This window comes from Dendrobates tinctorius, unplaced genomic scaffold (genome assembly GCF_039654945.1).
Source record: "Dendrobates tinctorius isolate UK_male_01 unplaced genomic scaffold, ASM3965494v1 ptg000059l, whole genome shotgun sequence".
NCBI lineage: Eukaryota > Metazoa > Chordata > Amphibia > Anura > Dendrobatidae > Dendrobates > Dendrobates tinctorius.
The window spans coordinates 16595797-16616549 of record NW_027361727.1 but is presented as its reverse complement, the minus strand read 5'-3'; the positions used below and the strand labels follow the sequence as shown (position 1 = coordinate 16616549).

General features: G+C 45.0%; 1 protein-coding gene across 2 annotated transcripts in view; it reads right to left on the bottom strand.

Annotated features, from left to right (window-relative positions):
• PACS1 (phosphofurin acidic cluster sorting protein 1) overlaps positions 1 to 20753 on the bottom strand; it is an 88955-nt gene that overhangs the window by 27129 nt on the left and 41073 nt on the right. For both annotated transcript variants that reach the window (XM_073578481.1, XM_073578480.1), the window contains exons 15-18: positions 19003 to 19109; positions 15986 to 16140; positions 15638 to 15748; positions 1396 to 1501 (exon numbers count right to left, since the gene is read on the bottom strand). In XM_073578481.1, the coding sequence (XP_073434582.1) occupies positions 1396 to 1501; positions 15638 to 15748; positions 15986 to 16140; positions 19003 to 19109 (479 nt within the window). The remainder of the gene's footprint in view (positions 1 to 1395; positions 1502 to 15637; positions 15749 to 15985; positions 16141 to 19002; positions 19110 to 20753) is intronic.

Genomic DNA, 20753 nt, shown 5'->3' with positions numbered 1-20753 from the left:
CACACAGCCTCCCTATATACACTGCATGAGCCCCACACAGCCTCCCTATATACACTGCATGAGGTCCCCATAGCCTCCCCCTGTGCAGCATGACGACCCTATAGCCTCCCCATGTGCAGCAAGACAACCCCATATTCTCCTCATGTGTACCATGGTGCGGACCGTGGGCTCTGGTTTCCAGCCCCACGGCTGTCTCGGTCCGCGGGACGGACTGAGACAGCCAGAGGGCCGGATGTGGCCTGCGGGCCTCACTTTGCCCAGGTCTGAGCTAGTGTCATTATCAGTGCTATATTAATGGAAAGACCTGCACTACTTCCATGGTTTTCCCCCAGTAGGTTAGAGATGAGCTGCTGTGATATATCCCATACAATGCAAACAGAAAGAAGAGATCCTACTCTCATATGTTGTATCAGAAGCGGCATGGAGCTCATTTTACAGAGCTACTGAGCAGTGTAGCTGTAAATCCAGCACTTGAGTGAGATCCAACACTTACTAGAAAGCATCAACATCATCTCTGTATTTTTGCCTCTCTTTCTCCCTTCAACAGCTCCTCCACCCTCCTCGCTCCATAGACTTCTATAGGCAACATTACCAGATTCCATGAGCTAAAAGTCAGTTTCCTCTCTACAGATTTTAAGGGTGGATGATCATTTTACGAGGCAAGGGTAAGTGGAATTTTTCTTTAAAAAGAGATATTCACCTGTGCCATTTCAATATGGAAAAATTGAAGCATTCCCAAATTAAAGGGGTTTCCCAGTTTCGGAAAACTCCTGTTTCCCAGATGCAGCTTGTTTCTTTTTAAATATTTGCTTGACTCACCCTCCCCGGGTCTAGCACTAAGTCTTTGCCGCTGCTCCTGGTGTCTGTTATTGTCTACGATGCCGACGTCACGTCGAGAGCACTGCAGTCAATCACTGAGCTCATCCGTTTTGCCTGAACTGATAGCATGAGCCATTCAGAGCTGCTGAGCTCAGTGATTGGCTGCAGCGCTGTCAAAGTGAAGTCAGCACCGCAGAAAATAACAGATAAAGGGAGCAGTGGTGGAGACTCACTGTTGGCCCAGGTGAGGGGGAGTAAAGCGCATTTTGTTTTTACAAAAAAACTGCAGCCGGTGAGGAAGGGTCGTCTGAAACTGGAGAAAATAAGAAAGTGGATTATTCCGAACGGTCAATAAGAAAAAATAAGAAAAACCACCGGACAACACTGGTGCAGCAGCGCTGGACCAGAGGAGAATGGATACCAAGGGCAAGTATGAATCTTCTTATTCTTTTAGTCATCTTTGATAAACAGTAGAAACCCCCTTTAAAAAATTATTACCCCCCAAAAAATGTACATTTAAGACCTCCAAAAAACCTAAAATAGGCCGACATTACCTGTGATATTCGGAACACTCACAGTTTATGTTTGCAGGTTAACATGGCTTCTGCAATTGGCAGCTGCTGAGAGTTGTTGGCTCCGTTCACATACTGCATGATTCGCCCGAGGATGTCACAGGATGGCTCTTCATGGAGAACAAAAAGTGAAAACAGACCAATGTATTCATTGTAGAATCCCGGAATTTCTGGCACCATTATGAGCAGTTAATCAATTCCTGCCATGACCAATTTTCATTTTTTTGTGACTTTCCCTTTTCCCTCACATTCGTCCGAGAGCCATAACTTATTTTTTTGTTTTTCAGTCAACATAGACTTTTGAGGGACAAATTATAGCCTCAACCCCCGCCCCCTTCAAGTGGTGTAAAAAAAAAAAAAAAAAAGTTTTTGTTTGTGTCGCATTTTTTTCGAGACCTGTAAAAGTTTCTATTTTTTCATCAACTTGGTGTGGTGATTAAAAAAACAACGTAATTCTGTTTTTAGTTTTTCTCTCAAATGGTATTTACTATATGGGATGATAGACTGGACGCATCTATAAAAAATAGGGATTTTTGTGTACTCTCCGTAAAATCCTTTTCTCCAAGCCAATCATTGGGGGACACAGACAGTGAGTGTTATGCTGCTTCCACTAGGAGGACACTAAGTGAACACAGAAAAAAGTTAACTCCTCCCCTGCCGCATACACCCTCTCACTGGCTGAGATTTCTCCAGTTCGGTGAAAAAGCAGTAGGAGCATTAAAAAAAATAACAATAACCATAACTATGTCAAAACCTAAGAATGCTACAGTGAGCCAATAGGCTAAACAGGGTGGGTGCTGTGTCCCCCAATGATTGGCTCGGAGAAAAAGAATTTAAAGGTGAGTACACAAAAATCCCTATTTCTCCTACGCCTCATTGGGGGACACAGACAGTGGGATGTCCTAAAGCAGTCCCTGGGTAGGGAGCATACAACTGCTAATACCCCATGTACCACTGACTGAACACTGTGGTACTGCAGATTGCAGGATGCATCTGCCAAGAGCTGCATCCGCAGAGGCCTGAGAATGAACTTAGTAATGTTTTTTAAAAGTATGCAGACTGAACCAAGTCGCAGCCTTGCAGACCTGTTCTGCCATGGCCTGGTGCCGAATGGCCCAAGAGGCGCCCACTGAGCGGGTAGAGTGCCCTTTAATCCCTGCTGGGACAGGCGCATTCCTGACACGGTAGGATTCCTGAATAGCAAAGCAAATCCACCTGGCTAGCATTGCTTTTGAAGCGGCTAGACCCTTTCTATGCCCCTCTGGAAGTATGAACAGGGCATCTGACTTGCAGAAGGGAGCCATCCGCGAGATGTACCGTCTCAGAGCCCTAACCACATCCAGGGTGTGGAGGGCCCTCTCAATGTGATGTACAGGTGCCGGACAAAAGGAAGGCAAAACAATTTCCTCATTGAGATGGAAAGAAGATACGACTTTGGGCAGGAAGGACGGGGATGTCCTGAAAACTGCCTTGTCCTGATGAAAATTCAGGAACGGAGGACGACAGGACAGGGCCGCCAATTCCAAAACTCGTCCGATTAATGTAATTGCCACTAGAAAGACCACCTTCCAAGAGAGAATAGTTAGTGGTACGTCCTGTAGCGGTTCCAAAGGAGCCTCCTGTAAGGCCCCGAGAACAAAGTTAAGGTCCCATGATTCCAATGGCCTTTTATAGGGAGGCGCTACATGAGAAACTCCCTGAATGAACGTCTTGATCTGAAGTTTGGTGGCAATTTTGCGTTGGAATAGCACTGACAAGGCTGAAATTCGGCCCTTGAGCGAGCTAAGTGTGAGGCCTGACTTTATTCCTGACTGAAGGAATTCCAATATGCCAGGAATGGAAAACACTAGAGGGGATCGACCATGATCCTTGCACCACGAAAAGAAGGTTTTCCAGGTGCGGTGATAAATGCGCATGGACACGGGCTTCCTAGCACTAATCATGGTGGAAATCACATCGTGAGAAAGCCCAGCCTGTGCTAGAATCCAGGATTATACGCCCAAACCATCAAAGACAGGGCTGTTGTGAATTCACTTTCTGGCCTACCTCTGGTTGCGGGTGAAGGTAGGGGAGATGGTTGCATTGACAGAGGGGTCGCGAGTTCTCTTTCCAGGCTCCCTCTGGTGGATACAGGAGGTAATGGAGCTGATCTAATTAACAGAGGCCTGCCACCTGATAATGAGGAGGACGATTGGACATTTTGAGTACCTGGTGATGCCTTTTGGGCTCACTAATGCCCCTTCTGTCTTCCAATCTATTATGAACGATATTTTCTGGGACTTTGTGGATAAGTTTTTGATCATTAATCTGGATGATATTTTGATCTTTTCCAGTGATTGGGATTCTCATGTGGAACATGTCCGGACTGTGTTCCGGAGTTCCGGATTTTGAGGGAAAATTCCCTGTATGTTAAGGGATCGAAATGCCTCTTTGGTGTACAGAGGATTTCATTTTTGGGATTTATTTTGTCCCCGTCGGCTATTGAAATGGACCCAGCCAAGGTACAGGCCATTTATGATTGGATTCAGCCCACTTCTTTGATGGCTCTCCAGAAGTTTTTGGGTTTTGCTAATTTCTATCGTAAATTTATAGGTAATTTTTCTGGTATTGTCAAACCACTGACTGATCTGACCAAAACGGGCGCTGATGTGGTGAATTGGTCTCCTGAGGCAGTCTCGGCATTTCAGGAGCTTAAGCGGAGATTCACTTCTGCTCCGGTTCTACGGCAACCTGATGTCTCATTTCCATTTCAGGTGGAGGTATATGCTTCTGAGATTAGTGCAGGAGCCGTTTTGTCCCAAAGAGATCCGGTGACTTCTAAGATGAATCCCTGTGCCTTCTTTTCTTGAAAATTCTCCCCATCTGAACGTAATTATGACGTGGGGAATCGGGAATTGTTGGCCATGAAATGGGCATTTGAAGAGTGGATACATTGGTTGGAGGGAGCTAGACATAAAGTTGTGGTCCTCACCAACCACAAGAATTTGATTTATCTTGAATCAGCTAAATGCTTGAATCCAAGACAGGCTAGGTGGGCCTTGTTTTTCATGCGTTTTAATTTTGTGATCTCTTTTCTTCCGGGCACTAAGAATGTTAAGGCGGACGCCCTTTCCAGGAGTTTCTTTGCGGATTCTCTTATTGTGACCGAGCCTACTGCCATTCTAGGTGAGGGGGTAGTTCTTTCAGCCATCTTGCCCGATTTGAGAAGTGCCCTGGAGGAATTTCAGGAGGACAAACCTGAGCGTTGCCCTATGGGAAAATTGTATGTTCCTGTCCAGTGGAGGAAGAGAGTAATGTCTGAAATTCATTGCCCCGTGTTGGCTGGTCATCCAGGTATTTTTGGTACCACAGATTTGGTGAGTCGGTCTTCTTGGTGGCCTGCCTTATCTCGTGATGTCAGGAATTTTGTGCAGTCCTGTGAGACTTGTTCTCGCTCTAAACCCTGTTCTCGTTCTAGTGGGTTGTTGATGCCCCTGCCGGTGCCCAAGAGGCCATGGACCCATATCTCAATGGATTTTATTTCTGATCTTCCTGTCTCTCAGAGAATGACTTATCTGGGTGATTTGTGATAGATTTTCTAAGACGATCCATCTTGTACCTCTCCAAAAGTTGCCATCTTCTTCAGAGTTGGTGCCCTTGTTTTTACAACAGGTGGTTTGGTTACATAGGATTCCTGAGAACATTGTGTCGGACAGAGGAGTCCAGTTTGTTTCCAGATTTTGGAGAACTTTTTGTTCCAATCTGGGAATTTAGTTATCTTTCTCCTCTGCGTTTCATCCTCAGATCAATGGGCAGACTCAGAACAAACCAGACTTTGGAGTCCTATTTGAGATGTTTTATATCTACTGAAAAGGATGACTGGGTCTCATTTTTGCCCTTGGCCGAATTCGCACTAAACAATAGAGCTAGTTCTGCCACTTTGATGTCGCCCGTTTTCTGTAACTTTGGGTTTCATCCTCGATATTCTTCAGGGCAAGTGGAATCTTCGACCTGCTCAAGTGTGGACACTGTGGTAGATAGAATGCAGCAGATTTGGGACCAAGTGATGGATAAGTTGTCCCTCTCTCAGGAAAAAGCCCAACGGTTTTCCAACCGGCATAGGACCATTGGTCACCGGTTTAAAGTGGGCGATATGGTTTGGTTGTCGTCAAAGAATATTCCCATGAAGGTTGCGTCTCCAAAGTTCAGGCCAAGATTTATTGGACCTTATAAGATTTTGGAGATTCTTAATCCTGTTTCTTTTCGATTGGCTCTTCCAGTTACGTTTAAGATCCATAACGTGTTTCATAAATCTCTGTTGAAGAGGTTTGTGGAGCCAGTAGTCCCTATGGCGGCACCTCCTGACCCTGTATTGGTTAAAGGCAATGTGGAATATGAGGTAGAGAAAATATTGGATTCTCGTTTGGCTAGAAGGAGACTCCAGTACTTGGTCAAATGGAAGGGTTATGGCCAGGAGGATAATTCTTGGGTCTCTGCTTCTGACATTCATGCCGATAGATTGGTTCGTGCTTTTCACCGGGCCCATCCTGATCGGCCTGGTGTGGCGTGGATGAGGGTTTGGTGACCCCTCCTCAAAGTGGGTACTGTTGTGAATTCACTTTCTGGCCTACCTGTGGTTGCTAGTGAAGGTAGTGGAGATGGTTGTATTGACAGAGGGGTCCCGAGTTCTCTTTCCGGGCTCCCTCTGGTGGTTACAGGAGGTAATGGAGCTGATCTAATTAACAGAGGCATGCCACCTGATAATGAGGAGGACGATTGGACATTGGGAGTTTCTGACTGGATTTAAGACAGCCGACTCCCTCTATCCCTGCTGGTGATTTTTCCCTGCCTCCTGAGGTCTTAGTTTCCAGCTCAGTCCCTGCATGCTCAAGCTAAGTGTTCTTTTGCTTTTGTTCACATTTGATTTGGTTTTGTCTATTTCAGTTTTGTGTGGTCAGCCAGCCCCGACTGGGGCTGTGCTGAATTTTCATCCTTATGTTACTGTTTGTGCCAGTTGGTTTTTGTCCCTTATTAGATTGGCCTCTCTTTGCTCTGTTTTCAGAATATACCAGAGTGCTAATATAGTGGGCGAAGTCTAGTGACTTCAGTATTTTTTCTATTGGACGTGTTGGGCATTTTTTGCAGGGTTTTTTGCGTGATTGCAGACAGTGTCTTTCCTTTCCTGTCCTGTCTAGTTAGTTTGGGCCCCATCGTTTGCTCAGCCTATTTTCCTACCTGCGTTTCTGTTTTAATCTTGTCTCACCGACAATATATGTTTGAGGGCTATCTATTCCTTTGGAGTCTGCTCTGGGGCAGTTTAGATTTCCCCTTTCCTGCTTTAGGCTTATTTAGTTCTCCAGCTGTGTTGAGGCGTCTAGAATCAATGTAGGTACGCTCCACGGCTACTGCTAGTTGTGTGGATAGGATCAGGGGTCTGCAATCTGCTTAGTTGCCAACCTCTCTGGTTTTCTGTGGCTTAGCTTGGTCTTGCTTTCCTCCTCGGTGACCCAATCATAACACAGGGCCCCGAAGTTCTGGTGGTAAATCAGGCCCTGAGAGAGTAGATCCATGCGATCTGGAAGTCGACAAGGGACGTCGGCGACTAGTTGTACTAGTTCTGCGTACCATGCCTGGCGCGGCCAAACTGGCGCGACTAGGATCACTGGTACTCCCTCTGCTCTTCTTGATGACCCTCGGGAGCAAGGAAAGAGGGGGAAAAATGTACGGGAGCCAGGACCGGTGCCACGGCAGAACTAGTGCATCCGCTCCGATGGCGCATGATCACGCGATAGGGCAATGAACCGAGGAACCTTGTTGTTTATCCTTGAGGCCATGAGATCCACATCCGGAGTGCCCCAACGACGGCAAATCTGCTGAAAGACTTCCGGATGAAGAGACCATTCTCCCGAGGCAAGGCCTTGGTGACTGAGAAAGTCTGCCGCCCAATTCTCTATGCCCGGGATGTGGATCGCGGAGATGGGCGAACGGTTGGTCTCGGCCCAATGGAGGACTCACTTCATGGTACCGCTTTCATTGCTGTCACCATCTTTCCCAGAACTCTCATGCTGAAACGAATAGAAAGAGAAACTGGACAGGAAAGAGTCCGCGCCGCCTTTTGCAAAGCTCAGGCCTTTTCTGGAGGACAGTGACCAACCCGCGGGAAGTGTCCAAGACCATTCTCAAAAAGGAAATCTGCTGGGCCGATGTTGGGGAAGACTTTTCGAAGTTTATCTTCCAACCCAGGTGAGAAAAGGGTATTTACTGTGATGTCCACGGATTCCTCGCAGGCTACAAGGGATGGACCCTTGATCAGCAGATCGTCCAGATACGGGAGCACCACCACTCCCCGAGCGTGAAGAATGGCTATGACAGCCGCCATGACCTTGGTAAAGACCCTGGGGGCGTTGGCGTGTCCGAAGGGCAAGGCAATGAACTGAAAGTGTTCTTCGCGAATTGCAAAGCGCAGGAACTGCTGGTGGGACGGGCAAATCGTGATGTGAAGGTAAGCATCTTTGATGTCGATGGATGCAAGGAACTCTTATTTTCCATGGAGGCGACAACTGATCGGAGGGATTCCATTTGAAATCGCCGTACCCTGACAAACTGATTTAACAGCTTGAGGTCCAGTATGGGCCGCATCATTCCGTCCTTCTTTGGAACCACAAAAAGGTTTGATTAAAAACCCTTGAACCTTTCGTCTTGAGGGACCGGAATGATGACTCCGTCCCTTTGCAGCGCATGAATGGCCCGAAGGAAGGCTGTTGTCTTTTCTATGGAAGGAGAGGACCGGAAGAAACGTGTCAGAGGGAGAGAAGCAAATTCTATTTTGTATCCGGAGGACACCAGCTCTCTGACCCACTCGTCGTAAATGACCGCGAGCTAGGTCTGAATGAATGAAAGTAGACGACCGCCTACTTTGTTGGTGTTCGCCGGATACCTCAAGTCATTGTGTAGAGGATCTATGGGATATGGCTCCTCTAGATCCAGATGCCCTTGGCCTGGGCATCCAAGATCGGTTAGGTCTGTAGGAGACCTGGTGATCTCTGTCTCCACGCGGGGCCCGACTTGGTCCAGAAGAGAAGGTTGAGGAGGACCAAGAGGAATTGTTGCAAAAAGGTCGAAAACGAGTCGGCTGTTGATTCCAAAACGGCCGGACAGCCTTTTGTTGGGTAAGGAATTTACTTTTTGCCCCAGTAGAGTCCGAAATAAGCTGGTCCAGTTTCTCTCCAAATAAGCGACCCGCTTGATAGGGCAGGGAAGTTACCGTATATACTCGTGTTTTTGCCGACCCGTGTATAAGCCGACCCCCCCTAATTTTGCCACAAAAAAATAGGAAAACTAATTGACGCGTGTATAAGCCTAGGGTGGAGAATGCAGCAGCTACTGGTAAATTTCAAAAATAAAAATAAATACCAATAAAAGTAAAATTAATTGAGACATCAGTAGGTTAAATGTTTTTGAATATCCATATTGAATCAGGAGCCCCATATAATGCTCCATACAAAATACATCCCATATAATGCTGCACAAAGGGTAATAATGGCCCCATAAGATGCTCCATAGAATAATATGCCCCATATAATGCTCCATAGATTATGCCCCCATAAGATGCTCCATAGACTATGCCCCCATAAGATGCTCCATAGACTATGCCCCCATAAGATGCTCCATAGATTATGCCCCCATAAAATGCCCCATAGAATATGCCTCCATATGCTGCTCCATAGAATATGTCCCCATATGCTGCTCCATAGAATATGTCCCCATATGCTGCTCCATAGACTATGCCCCCATATGCTGCTCCATAGACTATGCCCCCATATACTGCCCCATAGACTATGCCCCCATATGCTGCCCCATAGACTATGCCCCCATATGCTGCCCCATAAAATATGCCCCCACATGCTGCCCCACAGAATATGCCCCCACATGCTACCCCATAGAATATGCCCCCATATGCTGCTCCATAGAATATGCCCCCATATGCTGCTCCATAGAATATGCCCCCATATGCTGCTCCATATGCTGCTCCATAGATTATGCCCTCATATGCTGCTCCATAGAATATGCCCCCATAAGCTGCTCCACAGAATATGCCCCCATATGCTGCTCCATAGATTATGCCCCCATATGCTGCTCCAAAGAATATGCCCCCATATGCCATACTCCCCTCTCCTGCTCAGGACCCGGCACTTGTGATATTCAGCTGTCCGGGGTCGATCGCTACTCACCAATGTCTGTGCGTCCTCTGTCAGTGACTGTTCAGCCAGCAGAGGGCGCGGCGCTCACTAACCACATCACCGCGCCCCCTGCGGTCTAAACATCACGGACACAGGAAGCAGCAGATGGCGGTGAGCAGCGTGGGAACGAGAACCGGTGAATATCGCTATACTCACCCGTCCTGGAACGTCTCTGCAGCCTCGCTTCTCCACTGTCTCCCTTCCTGCCTTCAGCGGTCACGTGATACCGCTTATTACCACTCATAAAACAAACGAGAAAACTGAAAAAATGTCCAATAATAAAATACTTTATTTTATTAGAATATAGTTAAAATTAATGATAATCAGGGGAGGCCAATGCCAAAATAAAGGCACACCCTGGGGAAAACAGTAATTACTTAATATCAATATATCACAAAGAATATCTCACAATGTTAATTAAAATAAAAAATAATGAATAATAAAAAATAGAAAATACTAGTGTCAAATACAATATCTTTATGTAAAACAGCCAAAATAAATCATATAAAGTGCAGTCAGAAGACTGTGCAAAAGACTAAATATATATCCCAGGAACTAAAGCAGCTGAAAGGTATCCACATTGTGCTCGCAATTTTATTCATTGTTTTATCACTTTATCTATATTACATGTGTTGATCCACTTGCACTTTTCTATGTGTGGCAATTTATTTATTGTTCAATCTGCTATGCACTTTATTGTGGCTATATATTTATATATATATATATATATATATATATATATAGTCTTTTGCAAAGTCTTCTGACTGCACTTTATATGATTTATTTTGGCTGTTTTACGCAAAGATATTGTATTTGACACTAGTATTTTCTATTTTTTATTTATTATTCATTATTTTTTAATTTATTTTATTTAACATTGCGAGATATTCTTTGTGCTATATTAATATTAAGTAATTACTGTTGTCCCCAGGGTGTGCCTTTATTTTGGCATTGGCCTCCCCTGATTAGAATTAATTTTAACTATATTCTAATAAAATAAAGTATTTTATTATTGGACATTTTTTCGGTTTTCTCGTTTGTTTTATCCTATTATCCGAGTTGTCCTTTATATTTCCATGGGTGCATTATTATGATTTTAGGTTAATTTATTATATATTGCACTTTCCTTGAGTCATCTATTTTAATTATTACCACTCATGAATATGTGCATATTCATGAGTTTAATGAGCGGTACCATGTGACCACTGAAGGCAGGAAGGGAGACAGTGGAGAAGCGAGGGGGCTGCAGAGAGTGCCAGGACTGATGAGTATGATCTGTGACACCCCCGCCCCCCTCCCCCGCTGACCCCCAGGTATATGACTCATGTATAAGCCGAGAGGGGGACTTTCAGCCCAAAAAAATGGGCTGAAAATCTCGGCTTATACACGAGTATATACAGTAATGATTTTTTGGAAGTGGAGTCTGCCCACCAGTCACAGAGCCATAAGGCTCTTCTAATGGAGACTGCATTAGCGGCTGCCTGAGCAGCGCAATTGGGGGCATCTAAAGAAGCGTCCACTACTAAGTCCCCAGAGTGAATTATCTGCCTGGCGACACTGGTTGCCTCCAGAGGAAGATTGCTACCTTGGAAAGCAGTAATTAAGACTTATGCCCAAGCGGCCATTGCCTTAGCCACCCAAGTCGCCGCAAAGGATGGAAAAAGTGCCGCTCCTGAAGCTTCAAAAACTGAGCGAGCGAGGTAGTCAATTTGACGATCGGAGGGGTTTCTGACAGAAGAGCCCTCAGAAACGGATAGCAGCGTTTTAGAAGCAAGACGCAAAACAGAAGGGTCCACCGAATGGGACTGTAATCAATCCTTCATTAGATCTGGGGCAACAGGGTATTTAGCCTCGGTAGGCTTTTGCCCTGTAAACCTCTTGTGTGGTTGGTCCCTATGTCTTTGGACAATGTCCTTAAACTCCGGATTCATACAAAAAAGGAAGCACACTGTAGCGCCATAATATGCAAACATGATATATGCAATATGATAAATGAATTGCATTACTGCATTAGAAGTATGAAAAATTGAGAAAGTTTAGTGCATAAAATGGCCAATTTTATGTGTACCTGGAAGCCACGGTAAGGCATTTCTCGTTTTCCAGGACCCTATCTATGCCAATCCTCGCTTAAACTGAAGTCCTCATCTGAATGGGAACCTATACAAATCCTATGTTTAGACAGAAGTCTATATCTCTGTGGAGGGTTGGTGGCCCTGCTTTAATTAAAAATGCCTGCGGCTAACAGGTGGAGTGCTCAGTCAGGAGGTTAATGAATACAGATTTCAAAAACTGACCGTCACATCTAAGCATAAGCATAGTGTGAACAGGTGCTTAACCTAGAGTCACCAACTCATATATATTCAAAGAAAAAAGGAAGCACACTGTAGCGCCATAACATGCAAACATGTAATATGCAATATGAAAAATGAATTGCATTACTGCATTAGAAGTATGAAAAATTGAGAAAGTTTAGCGCATAAAATGGCCAATTTTATGTGTACTTGGAAGCCACGGTAAGGCAGTTCTCGTTTTCCAGGACCCTATCTATGCAATTCTTCACTTAGACTGAAGTCCTCATCTGAATGGGAACATATACAAATCCTCTGTTTAGACAGAAGTCTATATCTCTGTGGGGGGGAAGTGGCCCTGCTTTAATTAAAACCGCCTGCGGCTAACAGGTGGAGTGCTCAGTCACGCCTGTCCTTAAACTCCGGATGGCTGGCAAATAACCTGCGCACACGTTTAGTTCTCTTAAAGGAGATAGCGTGTTCCGGAGCGGGAATATTCTCCTCATCCAACTTCAGAATCCTGTTGACTGATTCTATAAGAGAATCAAGTGACTCTTGGTCATTTGGGGGATTCTGAGGGACCGACGTGTCAGACTCGAATTCAGAGTCATGTTCACTGCGAACGCTAGGAGAGGGAGAGCGAGAGACAGAACTCGCCGATGCTGAAGCGCAAGCGTGACTAGGGGACGCGTCATGGGTCCGCTTTCTAGAGACCTGAGGATCCCTTGAACGAGTACGGCCCCTGCTGGTGGACAGTTCCTGGCCATCGCCAGAGCCCTGCTCGGGCGGTAAAGACGCATTCTGACTTAAAGAGGATTCCCGGAGAGTCTATAGCCTTGGTCAGCGATTCCACAGACCATGACAGAGACGCAGCCCACTCAGGGGGACTAAACGCAGGGGGCACCGTTGCAGCAGCGGCGGGTGGCGTTTCAGCACGAGCCGGGTCACAATCCGTGCAAAACGAATTCGTCTGGGCACAGGGTAAGGCAGCCTTGCAAGTGGTACAGACGGAAAAGAACGCAGTGTGCTTCTTAGTAGCCTTTTTAACTTCCTTAGATTGAAACATAGCGCCCCTGAAAGGGTTAAAGGCAGAGCCTAGACTGCAGCATATGTGCAGAGAAGGGGTTAAGCTTTGATCTGAGGGCAGATGCAGCTTACCCACGGTCCTGTGCTGTGTCCCCGGGAGGAATAACGGTGGCCCTGTGTGACATCCAGGTTCTGTCCGTCAGTGTGCGCGCTTTGCAGCAGTCCCAGATCAGGCTGAGGTAAAAACACGGCCCCCGAGACTAGCAGGACGCCTCTCACACAGAACGAGAAGCGCGAAGGACGTGGGCGGCGGCGCTAACAGTGGACGGCGCTATGCAAATTCTGGCCTAGTAGGCCTAAAAGCCGGGGACTAAATTTCTGGCCTCCCCGCGGTAAGTGCCGGGCAGGGGGGGGGGCCACGACCGGGCGCCAGTGTACTGCCGCTGACACTAAGTCAGCGCTTCTCCCGGGGACAAGGACCCGACCCCCATACCTCCACCAGTGCTGAGGCAGGCAGCGGTGTCCGGGACCTTCCAGCTGCAGGTCTCTCATCCTCCGGGCGATATAGCAGAGCTGGAGGAGTTCTTAAAGGAGTATTGCTCAATCGATCCTCCCTATGGCAGGGGGATGGAGAGCTCTGGGGCTGATTCAGGGCATCCAAAGAGCGCTTCTGAAACTTCTCCGTCCGTGCGCTCGCCCTCATATCCGTGTGGGGAGACTGGGACCGTAAAGGAACCGTCGCCCAGAAGAATCAGGTATGCCCCGTCGTCGCATGAAAGTGTACGGGGAGGTATATTCTGCGTGCTTGCCTGTTGTTGGTTCGGGGGAGAGCGGTCCGTTGAAAGGAACCGTCGCCCCCTTCACTCCGTTAATTAAAAAATAAAAATTTACAGAAAATTCAAAATGAAAATAAAAACGGTGGGGTCTGAAGCGCTTCAGACCCAAGTGCCGCCTACAGACACGAAGCAAGAACTTTGGAAATCTCAGCCAGTGAGCGGGTGTATACTGCAGGGGAGGAGCTAACTTTTTTCTGTGTTCACTTAGTGTCCTCCCAGTGGCCAGCAGCATAACACCCACTGTCTGTGTCCCCCAATGAGGCTTAGGAGAAAATACATTTATTTTTAAAGGGGGGAAAAGGGAGAGCCATTCGAATTTTTATATTTTTTTTTTTACTTTATTTTTTAAGTAAACCTGATCGCAAAATTCACCCCCTCTCCAGCACGTTTACTCCAGCGGTCACCTGAACTGGAAGAGACGACGTCCCAACCGCCAGTCTCATGGCCTCAGAGGTCGTGAGTAGAGATGTTCGAACACCTAGATGTTCGGGTCCGGCGAGTTCGGCCGAACAGTTACAAAAAGTTCAGGTTCGGGTACCAAAACAGTACCCGAATCCGGACCCTATTCACTTGAATGGGGGGCCTGAACATCCAGTGTTTGCCACGCTGTCGTGTGCATGACAGCGTGGCAAACACTGCTTCTGATCGGCAGTGAAATCATCCCCGCCGGTCAGAGCCGCGGTTCCCACGCTGTCAAAAGACAGCGGGAGCGCTCAGCTGTGATCGGAGGTATAAAGTTTACCACGTCACTGGTGTCAGTGGATGGAACTACAGCTCCCATCATCTGACACCTACAGCCGCTAGTAACAGTGAGAGCAGGAGTGACGGATGAGAGTATTCATTAGCCGCTCCTGCGCTGTAAATAAATCATTTTGAAAAAACGTGGGTTCTCCTGTATTTTTGCTAACCAGCCAGACAAAACTCACAGCTGGGGGCTGCAACCCCCAAGAATAGAGGGGTCCCCACGCTGATTTTTTAATTATTTTAATAATTAGAAAACATGGCGTGGGCTCCCCCCATTTTTGACAATGTGTTTGCCGCTCTGTTATGCACATCTGGTGTTCAGGCAGCTGAACCCGAACAGTAACACGAACTTCGTGGTGAAGTCTGTGTTCGTTGTCCGTGCCCGAACAGTAGGTGTTCGGTACGGATGCCAAACTTTACTGTTCAGGTTCGCCCATCTCTAGTCGTGAGGTCATCACTTCCGGTCCGGTGGAGACCGTTGGAGCGGCGGCGTTTGAGCAGGGAGTGGGTTTCGAGGGCAAGTATGCCTCGAAGCATGGCTTCCCATTAAGACTGGCAAAATATCTACTTAAAGGATATGGACACCATTAGGGGCATTTTCATTTTTTTATTAAATGTATGTATTTGGGGCTAAAAATAATTTTTGCATTTGGGTTTTATTAAAATAAAAAAATTCTGTGCTTGCCTGCTATAGCCTATATATTACACAGTCTAATCCTGGCTGCAGAATGAGTTTACTGAGAATATCAGTGAGCTCATGCTCACTAACTGTTTCTAACTCCTTTATCTGTCTTATTTGAGCTTTTTTATTATGATTTATCACCACAGATCACAGTTTGTAACTCTTTGCCTGTTTTTATGACCACATCAAAGATCAATTCAACTTTGATCTGGTCATTAAAAAACAGTCTAAAGAGTTACAAACTCCTTTAGAAGGAATTCACTAACTTATTCTGCAGTCAGCAATGTGCAAACAAAGCCGGTGTTATTTTTTAAATTTTTTTTTAATAGAACCAGATGGCAAAAATTATTTTTAGACAACGATACATGCATTTAAGTAAAAAAAAAATGCCCCCAAAGATGTATAATAATAAAAAAAAAAAAAAAAAACACAATAAATCTAAATCACTTACCTACAGATGGAACCTCAGATTTATTGAACATCTCTCTCCATGAAGGGTCAAAGAACAAAGATGCATATCGGGAATCCAAAGAAGATATATATTTACATACAGGATGAGACCCTGCAAAAAAAGAGCGGACCACGTAAGCATAAGCGTAAAACAATAGTGATGAGCGAACGTGCTGGGAAAAGGTGTTATCTGAGCATGCTTGGGTGCTAACCGAGGGTCTTCTCCGTGCTTGAATAATATGTCCGAGTCCCCGAGGCTGCGTGTCTCACGGATGTTCGACAGACAGAACACATGCAGTTCTACTCGCTGACAATACAGTCACACATGATGCTCTGATCGGTCACTCACCTAGGGGAACTAAAAGGAAGCGCAGGTACCCCAACCAGTCCGGGGTTCGTCCGGCTAAATTTGTAACATATGCTCCAAGCAGAAAGCTGAGAAAGGTGTGCCCTCCCACACACACAATTTTTAGAGGTCGTGGTGGTCCCGGAGCCATATGACAACTGCACACACACAAAAAAAAAACAATAGTGTGAAATATACAATAGATTCTGGAACGCAACAAGCTCATAAATGTAATAAGAAAAAGAGTTTCAGTAACACTTTTTATTTTTTTTAGACGGATTCCTTACCTTTGTCCAGTGTTGAAAGTGGGGTGGAAGACCCCTTTAAATCCTTTTTCAGTACTAGTCTACATTATTCTATGGTTGCCTTTTTTGATACTGTCACTAGTTTTCTGCTGGGGAGCCTGTGTGCTTAGCTGATGCCAAGTGAGTTTGTCTCACTGAATGACCAGCCTGATACTCCTATATTAATAAGGACAGGATTTCAACTCTTTTTTTTGTTAATTAAACATTCTTTCAAAAATATTTCCTTTCAAATACTGAGAGCAATAGGAAAGTATAGGAAGTTTCACAGAGATTTTTTTTTTTTTTTACACTTTGAAGAGTGATACTCCATCAGGTTATGTTTACTTTCTTTGCAGAATACTCTTTATTCATTTATTTCCTAAATGCAAAGTGAAGCTATTTTCCATACAGGTCTTTATTAAGATTTTTTTTCTACGAATTGGCTGCTGCAAAGTCTAATTTTTATCTAGCTGAGTCTTCTGCAAAATTAGTTACAAACCAATAGTTCCTGATGTCTCTTCGCTCCCCTCACCTCCCAATTAGAGCTAGCAGCAGGGAGAGAAATCGGCTTGAACACAAGTCTTATAAATGAAGAGAAAGGGAAAGTATCTACAGTCTCACGGAGGGCAGAGAAAGCAGACAATAGGTAAGGAAGAAAGCACATGAAGAGTAATTAAGTGCTGGATAGAAGCTGTGATCTACAGCTCTGGCAAAAATTAAGAGACCACTAAACATTTTTATAAAAAATCGGCTTCTCTACATGTCTGACAGCCATTCCATTCCAGTGTCAGTTGAATTCCTACCAGAGTACACCTCATTCTACTTAATGTGCTTCTGATTAGGTGATCACCTGAACCAAATCTTATTTAACAAAGGAAAGTATAAAAAAACCCTGCTGTGGTGTTCACAATCCTCCTGCAATAGGACAAGCTGAATGGCAAAACAAGTGCTAGTAATATCCCAAAAGTAATAGGAATGAAAGGCTTTTTTTCTAGCTTAACATGACTTGAGCCCTGCCTCTAGGAGCCTATCATGAACTGTTCTTGCCGTGCACTTCCCCCCAGCTGCCATTTGCCAGTCCTTTTGTAGGTCACTTGATGTCATCCTGTGGTTGCTGAGTGACATGCGAATAAGATGACGGTCATTCTGGTCAGTGGAGAGTCATTTTCGCCCTCTGCCGGTCTGTAGCTTTGTTGTCCCCAATGTCTGTAATGGACTGCGTCTTAGAAATTTTAAGGATGGAGGCAACATGACGCTCACTGTATCCCTCTGCTAATAAAGCCAGAATTGAGCCCTTTTTCCACACTCAAGACTTTTCTTTTCAACTCCTTTGGCATGGCTAAAAGTTATTTATTTCATCAATGAGAAGCAAAGGAGAGCAAGGCTGAAGTTTGCCAAAGACCATAAGGATTGGACCATAGAGGACTGGAGAAAGGTAATCTTCTCTGAGGAGTCCAATTTTCAGCTTTGCCCAACACCTTGTCGTCTAATGGTTAGACGGAGACCTGGAGATGCGTACAAGCCACAGTGTCTTGCAAGTTGCACCCACTGTGAAATTTGGTGGAGGATCGGTGATGATCTGGGGATGCTTCAGCAAGGCTGGAATTGGGCAGGTTAATCATTGCGAAGGACGTATGAATCAAGCCGCATACAAGGTTATCCTGGAAAAACAGCTGATTCCTTCTGCTCAGGCAATGTTCCCCAACTCTGAGGACTGGTTCTTCCAGCAGGACAATGCGCCATGCCACACAGCTAAGTCAATCAATGTGTGGATGAAGGACCACCACATCTAATCCCTGTCATGGCCAGCCCAATCTCCTGACCTGAACCCCATTGAAAACCTCTGGAATGTAATCAAGAGGAAGATGGATAATCACAAGCCATCACACAAAGAAGAACTGCTTACATTGTTGTACCAGGAGTGGCATAATGTCACCCAAAAGCAGTGTGAGAGACTGGTGGAAAGCAGCCAAGACGCAAGAAAGCTGGGATTAAAAATCATGGTTATTCCACAAAATATTGATTTCTGAACTCTTCCTGAATTAAAACATTAGTATTGTTGTTTCTAAATGATTCTGAACTTGTTTTCTTTGCATTATTTGAGGTCTGAAAGCACTCTGCATTTTTTTATTATTTTGACCATTTCTCATTTTCTGAAAATAAATACAAAATTTGGTGCTTGGAAATTCGGAGACATGTTGTCAGTAGTTTATAGAATAAAAGAGCAATTTACATTTTACTCAAAAATATAAAGAGAAAAATCAGACAAACTGAAAATTTTGAAGTGGTCTCTTAATTTTTGCCAGAGCTGTATAAGCTAAAGAAAACGGCAGAATCCCTGATACACACAGAACTTACATCCAGCCTACATTACTGGGAGAGGAGTGGCTCTCGCAGCAATATAGGCTTTATGGGATATTTGTGTGTACAAGATATCAACCTGAAACTTGGATCAGGCTACAAGCTGCAAATCAGGAAGGGTTCTGAAAACGTAAACTTCAGTCTTCATTCATTTAAATGAACGAAGGAATGAAGACTGAAACTTAGTTCAATTTTAAAACCAAAAAGAAACAACAAATTGAATTTTTATAAAGTTTGCATAGCGTTTATATAAAGTGTTTTGCTTAAGGCTCAATTCACATTTATTTAATGGCTCAAGGTCAGTACAGAAACAAAATAACAAAAACAAGACTTGTGTTAATGAACATTTAAAACGTTTTCCCCTCATATACTTACTGTCTCTGTATTCGGGTCAGTACTGCAGCCAGAGCGCACTGTACATCGGAAGAACTGGATATACATACACATGGCTTATGCTGCTGCTGAAAAAGACTGGAGATAAACTGTAAAAAAAAAAAAAAGAGCAGGATGGAGAACAAAGTTAAGTAAGAAAAAAAAATTTAGAGATGAGCGGATCGTTTCGCAGGACTCCGGTCCAGCCTTCAGGTCACTGGTACCTGGTGGCTAAGACAGGAAGCCTACGAATCTCTTACCTTCCGCACCCTGGTGTGGCTTTTGATCAGCCCGGGCTGACACGACGACATCAGTGCGTCCTCTTGCAAAGATAATGGCATTGAGTCAGCCGTAAACAATCAAATGCCGAGATGGGGCACAAGAGATTCACAAGCCTCCCGTCTAGCCGCCAGGTACCCCCAAACTGGATGCTGGACCGGAGTCCCACGAATGAATCTGCTTATCTCTAGTCATAATACAAATAACCACAGACACTCAAGAAATCAATCAAATAACGGGGTGGTCCGGAACGGTACTGATCTGATACCGATGACCTATCCTGGGTATCTGGTGCACACTGAGCTGGAAATCTTTTAGTATAGAGTCGCGCGAATAAGCAGCAGCGCAGCCAGGAATGAGAATTGCAGCATGGTGACTACACCGTATGGTCCTACCTTGGTAAGGGGTCGTCTGTGAGTATCTAAATTTATTTGTAATTAATAATTAGAATGGATTCTGGGATCATACCTCTGTCTAATCTATCTGGAGATTTAGCGATACTTTCAGCTACGAGATCCCTTCTGTAAACCATGACATATACAGGATAAGGAAAAAAAATGGTTAAAAATCGCTTTTAAACCAGAAAAGAGAAAGACGCTAATCCCAAAGTTATATGATGTCTCTATAAATCCCTTGTAAACCCATCAGTGAAGATGGGGATTCATTTATGGGCTCCACATCGTTAACAAGTATATAGGAAAATCTATAAAAGGTTTCACATTTACTGTCCTTCTGGTGTGCTTTTCTTCCCTACCAGTTCTTTCAATGATCTGTTTCATTTCTCTTATGTTACTCTGGCATATATCTTTGAATGGTCACTCCAACCCCTCCCTATCTTTAAGACCTTTGTTTAAGCCTCAGCATCTGGTCTGGCCAAACCCACCCACCTCATCATTCACACCTGACTGCCTTTAGCTAAAGATATATTCAGAACTAGGAGTCTGATCCAGGCATCTTTCAAAGTACACTACTGTGAATTAGACTAGAATTGTACTGGAATGGACTGTAAGGTAATGGAATAGAACACCACTACAATGTTTCAGTTTCTTTTCACTATCACCCCCATACTACTTCACTTCTTCCTATCTCCTGTAATCCCTCCACCTAGTAAGGAAGTAGTCATTTCTCCCTCCATCCTCCCCAGCCATCTCACCCTTTCCTCAGAACTGTTCCTCCACATACAATCCTTTTTCTCCAGACTCACATGTCCTATCCTGCTCCCACCTTCTAACGCTCTGTCTGTTACTCCTCATTGCTGGCGCCATATCCCCAAATCCTGACCCTCCTCAACACATCCTCACACTCATTTCTAACACCCTGCCACGATCCTCTATGCGTTTTTTGCAACCATGATAAACTCCTACCCATTCATCCAGCCCCATTCCCTCGGTCCCCCTACCTGGAGCTCTATGGAACGCACGCTCTGTCTGCAATAAACTGTCGTATATCCATGACCTCTTTATCAAAAAACAAAC